The sequence below is a fragment of the Rhinopithecus bieti genome, unplaced genomic scaffold (genome assembly GCF_001698545.2).
Source record: "Rhinopithecus bieti isolate Rb0 unplaced genomic scaffold, ASM169854v2 scaffold_10175, whole genome shotgun sequence".
Taxonomy (NCBI): Eukaryota; Metazoa; Chordata; class Mammalia; order Primates; family Cercopithecidae; genus Rhinopithecus; species Rhinopithecus bieti.
In genome coordinates this window covers 99,212-107,768 of record NW_016806289.1, presented here as the reverse complement: position 1 = coordinate 107,768, position 8,557 = coordinate 99,212, and the positions used below count along the sequence as shown (strand labels likewise).

The 8,557-nt window shown below is 59.2% G+C and overlaps 1 protein-coding gene across 1 annotated transcript in view; it reads right to left on the bottom strand.

Moving 5' to 3' along the window:
* The window catches only part of SHC2 (SHC adaptor protein 2), a 38,987-nt gene extending 31,716 nt beyond the window's left edge, over positions 1–7,271 (bottom strand). Inside the window, exon 1 of the mRNA XM_017875381.1 lies at positions 6,655–7,271. Coding sequence (XP_017730870.1) covers positions 6,655–7,271 — 617 coding nt within the window. The remainder of the gene's footprint in view (positions 1–6,654) is intronic.
* Between the last annotated feature and the right edge of the window lie 1,286 nt (positions 7,272–8,557).

Sequence of the window (8,557 nt, the reverse complement as noted above, 5' to 3'; positions counted from 1 at the left end):
AATAAATAAATAAATAAATAAAAATAAAAAAAATAAACGTACTAATAAGATGAAAAGTCTCCATTCACACAAGAACCTTAAGGTTTTGCTAAAACAAGTACGTGAAGGTTTGCTGGGTGCTGGGAACCAGGATGTCCGCACGGTCTCCATGTCTGTCTCCCCAGATCATGTCCCAGGGCAGAAAGACCAGATGCCGGGGTGAGGGCTGGGGAGGCCGCAGGCAGCCCTCGGCCGAAAACGTGCACGGCCTGGCCTGCGAGTGGCTCCCGGGGCGTGCGCTGCGGCGTCCCCATGCACCTGTCCCCCGACTCCACCGGTCCCCACAGATCTTCCTAATTATAAGGGAAACAAACAGCAGCTTCACCGGGGAGAAACGTCACCTTCACCAGGTACATTAATTTCCCGGGGCTGCCGTGAGCAAGGACCACACACAGGGGCCACAGGAGCTGATCCAGCCGGGAGTCTGAGGTCAAGGTGTGGGCAGGGCCTCACTCCCTCCGAAGCCCCGGGGGAGGGTCCTTCCTGCCTCTTTCAGCTTCTGGGGGCTCCCGGCGTCCTTGGCTTGTGGCCGTGTTACTCCAGTCTCTGCCTCCTTCTCCACACAGCTGTCTCCTTGTGTGTTTCTGTGCAAATTTCCCTCCTCTCAGAAGACACAAGCCATGGCATTTAGGCCCCACCCTACTCCAGTAACTCCAGTGTGCCCTCATCTTAACGTCTGCAAAGGCCCTTTTCCAAATCAGGTTCCATTCTGAGGTTGGAGGTGGACCCAGGACACCAGGTCGTCAAAGCCTCCAGCACCAGTATCAGGACAAACCAGCACCGGGCGTCCTCCTGACATCATGGGCTGGAAGACACAGCATCCCCTGTGCTTCCTGCCAAAAATAACCTCAACCGGATTGCAGGCAGACACCAGGCAGATACAAACAGGGACGGCCGGCGTGCACTCTTCAACACTCCCGGCTCCCCGGGACGGAACAACTGCGAGGCCAGAGGCGGTTAAAGAGACAGGACGGACGGGGCACGGTGGCTCACGCCTCTAATCCCAGAACTGTGGGAGGCCGAGGCGGACAGACAGCTTGAGCTCAGGAGTTCAAGAGCAGCCTGGGCAACATGGCGAAACTCCGTCTCCACAAAAAAAAATACAAAAATGAGCCGGGCGTGGTGGTGCACACCTGTAATCCCGCCTACTCAGGAGGCTGAGGCAGGAGAATCGCTTGACCCCAGGAGGCGGAGGTTGCAGTGAGCCGAGGTGGAGCCATTGTCCTCCAGCCTGGGTGACAGAGCGAGACTCCATCTCTAAAAAATAAATAAAAATAAATAAAAATTAGCCGGGCGTGGTGGCGCACCTGTAATCCCCGCAGCTTGGGAGGCTGAGGTGGGAGGATTGCTTGGACCCAGGAGGCGGAGGCTGCAGTGAGCTGAGATGGGACCAGTGCACTCCAGCCTGGGTGATCCTGAGTGAGGTCCTGTTGCAAAAACAGAAAAAAAAAAAAAAAAAGGCAGGATGGCTAACTGCCACGTGGGATGGGAAAATACAGGTCGCTCTGGCACTGTTGGGAAAATCAGTCACATTGGAATCCACACTGAAAACGCGATCTCGGGATTGTAAGGGTACGTTTCCTGACTTTGTTAATCGTACCATAGCTACGTTAGAGAACATCCTTGTCCTTAGAGCATACACCCTAGCGTGTTTGACGGTAGAGGGGTATCACGGCTGCAAACTTTCTCAATTGTTCATCAGTAATGATGACAGTAATAATCATGGTTTATACAGCGGGAGGCTGAGGCAGGAGAATCGCCTGGACCCCGGAGGCGGAGGTTGCGATGAGCCGAGATCGCGCCGCTGCGCTCCAGCCTGGGCAACAAGAGTGAAACTGCGTCTCAGTAATGATAATAGTAATTTATACAGACAGAATGAATGAGGCAAGACGTTAATAATCGGCGGATCTAGGTGAATGACACACAGGGAGTCTGTAACTTTTCATCTCGCTAGAATTTCCAACTTACAAAACCTGTATGGATCCTACTGTTCTTATTTCTTTTATCTATGGTTGAAACCATTTAAAGGTAAATTTCTTTGATGCCCTGAACCACGCTGACCAGTGCCACCCTCCGGCCCGGCCACAGCCCACATCAGTGCCTCCGGCTGTGGCTTTCCACAGGGGTGAGGGGTGAGTGCTGCCCTGGGGGTGCCGCGGAAACCTGGGGCACTGTGGGCCGTCGTCGCCAGGCGGGGCACCCAGCGCTACAGGACGGGGGGGCCTCACAATGACACCAAACTGTCCCCAGTGCCTTGGAGCGTCCTCCAGGCAGTGTGTGGGGAAAGCCTTCCATGACTGCCACGCCTCCAACCTAACTCCACGTGACCCGTAACGCCAGAGACTGGCGCGCTTCTGTGCGCTTGCTTTTTTTATGGTGGTAAAACACACGTAATATACAATTTAGGGTTTTAACCGTCTTGGAGTGCAGGGTTCAGTGGCACTCAGCGCATTCCCGTAGCTGTGCAGCCACCACCGTCTCTCTAGAACGTCCATATCTTCCCAGACTCCAACTCCAACCCCGTCACTCACTCCCCGTCCCCTCCCCAGCCCCATCCTACTTTCTGTCTCTGTGAATCTGATGGTTCTGGGGACCTCCGATGGGTGGAATTGCACAGAGCTTGTCCTTCTGTGTCTGGAGTCTCACTGAGTGAGGCGTCCTCAGGGTCCGTCCGTGCCGTGGCCTGGGTCAGAGCCTCATTCCTTTTCTTGGCCGTGTCGTATTTCAGCGTGTGGATGGCCACGCCGCGGCCTGGTCGCATTTCAGCGTGTGGCTGCCCACGCCGCGGCCTGGTCGCATTTCAGCGTGTGGCTGCCCACGCCGCGGCCTGGTCGCATTTCAGCGTGTGGATGGCCACGCCGCGGCCTGGTCGCATTTCAGCGTGTGGATGGCCACGCCGCGGCCTGGTCGCATTTCAGCGTGTGGCTGCCCACGCCGTGTTGATCCACTCATCCATCAACAGACACCTGGGCTGTTTCCACCTTTGGGCTGTTGGGAGTTGTGCTGCTGTGGCCGTGAGTGTACAAAGATCCCTTCAAGTCCCCGCTCTCCATTTCTGGGGGGCGTATATCCAAAAAGTGAAATTGCTGCATCATATGGTAACTCTGTTTACCTTTTTGGCATTTTTTTGTTTGTTTGTTTTGAGACACAGTCTCATTCGGTCACCCAGGCTGGAGTGCAGTGATGTGATCTCAGCTCACTGAAACCTCTGCCTCCTGGGTTCAAGCAATTCTCCTGCCTCAGCCTCCCGAGTAGCTGTGATGACAGTTGCCTGCCCATCACACCCGGCTGTTTGTATTTTCAGTAGAGACGGGGTTTCACCATGTTGGCCAGGCTGGTCTCAAGCTCCTGACCTCAGGTGATCCACCCACCTCGGCCTCCCAAAGTGCTGGGGTTACAGGCGTGAGCCTCCGTGCCCAGCAGCATCGTTTTAACACACGTTGGACGTAACGGACTTTCATACACGTGGGACTAAAACAGCCGTTGGCAACGTTAGAAGCCACATCGTCCGCCTGACTCTGGCCGTGGTGTCGGGGCTGCAGAATCACAGCATCTGCTCTGTCTGTGGCTGCTGCAGGGATGGCGGCCTTTGTGGAGGCCTCTGTGCTTCCCGGAGAGCGGACCCTACACATTTACAGGCTGAAGCATATTTCAAGTTACTGGGAACGGCCACCATTGTGTTTCTCCGTTTCGTTGCCGTTGACGCATCGTACTGACTTGGGGGGAATCCGTGTGCGGGTGGGTGCCACAGGCACACTTGGGTTTCATTTCAGGAGTGAAGGGTCACAAAATACTTGCTATAAACAATGGCAGTTGATCAGCAGGACGGCCACACGCAGCTTCAGCTGGTGGATCTCAGACCTGAGTGTGAGTCACCTGGAGGACTCGCAAAATGCAGATACCCGGGCCGCCCCCCAGAGTCTCTGACCCAGCAGATCTGGGGTGAGGCCCGAGAATCAGCATCTGCAACAGGTTCCCAGATGCCGCTGGTCTTTAAGCCAATTTGGTGGCCCCATTCCCCTCCATGAATGAAGGGTTTGCCATTTCCAGCCAATGGGGGGAGGGAGAACGGCCGGAGTCTCTCACAAAGAGCCCAGGAAGGGACGACCTCTGCTCCCAGGGGACGTGGCCAGGTCCCGGCAATGTCAGGGGCCGTGGCCACTATCTTCTGACCCTGAAGTTCGCCAAGCCAGCGTGCTGAGGACGGCAGCACAGAAAGCCTGGAGAGGCTGTGGTCGCACCACCCTGAAAACACCCAATGCTGTCAGGCCTTGGAAACTGAGCAGGGTCGGGCCTGGCTAGTACTTGGATGGGAGAAGGACAGAAAGAATCCAGATATGGGTTCTTTGTTCTCAGAAACAAAACCTGAGTTTTGTTTCTGAGGCAGGGTCTTGCTCTGTCACCCAGGCTGGAGGGCAGTGGCACGACCTTGGCTGACTGCAGCCTCGAATTCTCGGGCTCACGTGATCCCTTCGGTGCCCAGCGGCTCCAAGTCAGGTCTGTGGTGACGGCCCCGAAGGTATCACAAGTGCTGTGACCCAGGGGAGGCTCTCAGGCTCTCGGGCAGCTCTTCGACCTGCTGTGCCTTAGCCGCCTCAACTACAAAATGGTTGGACACTCCAGGGTTGTGGGGAGAATGGAACCGGGGCTCCACGGAACTCTGAGCACGCGCAGGACTCGGCGTGAGCCTCAGCGCCCGAGGTCCTGCATTTGCAACAATGCAGCCCACGGCGCTCGGACACGGAGCCCACGCTGCTGCCGGTCCAGCGTCCAACTTCTCGCCCGCACACCGGGATCGCTGCAGGGTTCTGTGGGGGTTCTGTGATGCCCGGTGAGTGGCCCAGTCCATCCACTCCCTCTTGCTGCTGTCACCAATTACCACAAATTAAGTGGCTCAAAACAACACAAGCTAATCCGCTTAGGTTAGAGGTTAGAAGTCTAAAATCAAGGTGTGGGCGGAGTTGGTCCCTAATCTGCTCTGCCTTTCCCAGCAACCGAGGCACCCACATCCCTCCGCTGGGGGCTCCTTCCTCCCCGTCTGCAGCCACAGCACAGCCTCTTCCGGTCTCTCTCCGACTCTCATCCCCCGCTGCGAGGACACCGGGCCCCCAAATCATCCCGTCTCAGGGTCCTTCACTCAATCCCACTGGCAGGTCCCCTATCGCTGTGTGAGGGGCACCTTTGCAGAATCCGAGGGCTGGATGAGGACACTGGGGGCTGTTGCTGTGCCTCACACAGGTGCATACATGATGTGTGCTCTCAGAATGTTCTGTCTGGCTCCCACAGGAGGACCCTCAGCCCCAGGTTCTGGTCCTACTTTTCACTGCAAAACCTCAGACACAGCTCCGCCTCTCTGTGCCTCAGTTTCCCTCAGCGCACAGGGCCCCTCCAGCATGGAAGAGCCCTGAGGGCCTGAGCTACGGGCCGCAGCCCCTGGGTGATGGGGCTTGGCTGTCCTCAACTCAGGTTTCCTTGGGACCAGGAGGGACTGGCTGTCCCTGTGCCTGCCATGACGTAGGTGACGGGGGACAGGGCTCCCAGGGGACAGCACTGGGGGCTGAGGCCGGTCAAGCTCCCTAGGGTTGGGGCCCCTCGTCCATGAGCAACTCCTCTGGGTTCCAACACAGGTTCATTGTCCACTTCTCCCCTCGCCTAGGTCCCCTGACCTGGGCCACTGCCATCTGTCGCAGCCTCCTCTCAGGTCTCTGCTGCCCTTCCAGACCCTCCTCCCTCAGCGCCACTTCCACAAGGTCCCCCAGGGGCCTTCAAAACTGCACACTCTGCACTGCCCTCCTACTTAAAACCACCCCCACTCCTCACCACAGCCCACAGAGAGAGTCCTCCTCCCTCTCCAGCTCCAGCCTTCCAGCTCTCCTTGCAGTGACGTGCACGTGCCAGGTCTGCTCCTACTGTGCCTTTGCACCTGCTGTGCCCCACCTACAACTCTGTCTGCAATCCCCACAGCTTCAGGCCTTTGCACCTGCACCTGCTGTGCCCCACCTAGAACTCTGTCTGCAATCCCCATGGCTTTGGGCCTTTGCACCTGCTGTGTCCCGCCCAGAACTCTGTCTGCAATCCCAACCGCCGCGGCTTCCATGGCTCAGGTCTCAGCTTCAACATCGCCTCCTGGGAGGGGCAGCCACCCAGCCTCCCGCTCCAACATCACACGACTTTTTATCTCTGCAGAGCTGCTACCAGAACCTATTCCCTCATCTGTTTGTCCTCTTCTGATTTACCGACCGTGTCTCCCACTGGAATCTAAGCTCCTTGAGAGCAGAACGAGGTCTCTCATTGTCGACTCCTGTGTGCCCGGCAGGGGCAGCAGATGCTACATATTTCCTGCATTGACGGGAAGCAGCACAATTACCACCCAACACCCCGAGCCCCAACAACCCCGGTGTCTGAATCCCGAGCATTCTAAATCCCACATCCACGGCCCATGGCCGGACGTGACTGGCCCGATGGGATGTGGCGTGAAGGCAGCGCCCGCGTCCTCCGTGGAACACACTCGCCGGCGGCGTTAAACCCGCAGGACCAACTGCCGGGGGAGGGCGGGGCCGGCCAGATGCCACCGGGGAAAACAGACCCGTCTGGGCCTGGCATCTCTGCACGGACCCGGGGGAGGCGGAGTCGGACCCGGGGAGGCGGAGTCGGTCCCGGGGAGGCGGAAGCAGGTCCGGGGGAGGCGGAAGCAGGTCCGGGGGAGGCGGAATCGGATCCCGGGGAGGAGGAAGCGGGTCCCGGGGAAGCGGAAACGGGTCCCGGGGAGGAGGAAGCAGGTTTGGGGAGGAGGAAGAGGGTTCCGGGGAGACGGAAGCGGGTCCCATGGAGGAGGAAGCAGGTCCCAGGGAGGCGGAAATGGGTCCCAGGGAGGAGGAAGCGGGTTCGGGGAGGAGGAAGCGGGTCCCATGGAAGAGGAAGTGGGTCCCAGGGAGGCGGAAGCGGGTCCCGGGGAAGAAGAAGCGGGTCCGGGAGAGGCGGAAGCGGGTCCTGGGGAGGAGGAAGCAGGTTCGGAGAGGAGGAAGCGGGTCCGGGGAGGCCGAAACGGGTCCCGGGGAGGAGAAGGCAGGTTCCGGGAGGAGGAAGCGGGTCCCAAGGAGGCGGAAGCGGGTCCCGGGGAGGCAGAAACGGGTCCTGGGGAGGAGGAAGCGGGTCCCGGGGAGGCAGAAGCGGGTTGTACGCCGCAGGCCGAGGGCTCCTGAGGCTGACAATCCCAGGCCCCCAGACCACATGTGGGGATGGAGGTTTCGCAGCCAGCTTCTGGGGACTCCCGCAGGTTTTGGTGGGCCCTGGCGTGAGACCCCGTGGCCCCCACCTCTGCCTCTGTCTCCTCACGGCCCGCTCCTCTGTACGTCTGAGTCTAAATTTCCTTCTCTTTACAAAGACCCACCCTGATCCAGCCAGGCCTCATCTTAACTAGATTACATCCGCAAGGACCCCATTTCCAAATAAGGTCAGACTCCTATGGTACATGAATCGTAGGAGAGACCCCACTGAACCCAGCGCAGGGGGAGGGACCCCACTAAACTCAGTGTAAGGGAAGGACCCCAATGAACCCAGCGCAGGGGGAGGGACCCCACTGAACCCAGCGCAGGGGGAGGGACCCCACTGAACCCAGCGTAGGGAGAGGGACCCCACTGAACCCAGCGTAGGGGGAGGGACCCTACTGAACTCAGTGTCCAGAAAAGCAAAGACACAACCCAATGGGAACATAGGCTAATGTTTCTGGCTGCAGAGGCCAGCTGGGAGCGGGGAGCACTGCCCCACCAGCAGGGGCGTGCGGGAATGACCATTCATTTTCCCAGACACGTAATGACTGCAGCTGTAGGACAGCCGCTCTCTCAAAAGACGGGGGACTATGCAGGGCCCTGTCACCCCTGCAGGTGACTTCACACGGTTTATCAAAAACCACAGAGGGGGCAGACCCGTCAGCAGAGGTGAAGGTTACAGTCCTAGGTGGAGGCGCGCTGTGTCCACGCGACCGACTTCCCCGTGTATTTGAAAAGGTTCATTTATCATAAGATCCAGGATAAACAAAGGCCGCTTCTTTGGCCACCCTGGAAGTCCCCGCAGCCTCCCATCTGGAATCCTGGGATCTGTCCCGGCGCCAGCCCCCTTCCAAACACCCCTTCCCCCACCCCCACTGCAGGCCAGGGTCTCGGGGCCCCGTCTGTCATCCGTGAACAGCTGTCCAGGGGGCTCCGGTGGCAGAGACACCCCAGCCGCTCGCCACTCTCGGCCTTGTCCGCCCAATCCGAGTGGGGGGGGCGGTGCACCCGCGCATGCGTGCCCCTCCCCCGCCGCCCTCTCCCCGCCCCTCCCCACGTGACGCCGTGGGAACACGGACCCCAGCGCCTCCGGGTGGGGGCAGCCGCCGGGCGCCGGCTGGAGATGGGGGTCCGGGGTGGCGGGAGAGCAGGAAGGATGGGGAGGGGCACCTGGCTCGCAGGGTCCGGGGGGTCCCGGAGGAAAGGGTTGGGGAGGGGAGGCCGCCGCGAACGGGCTGCCGGCAGGGGGG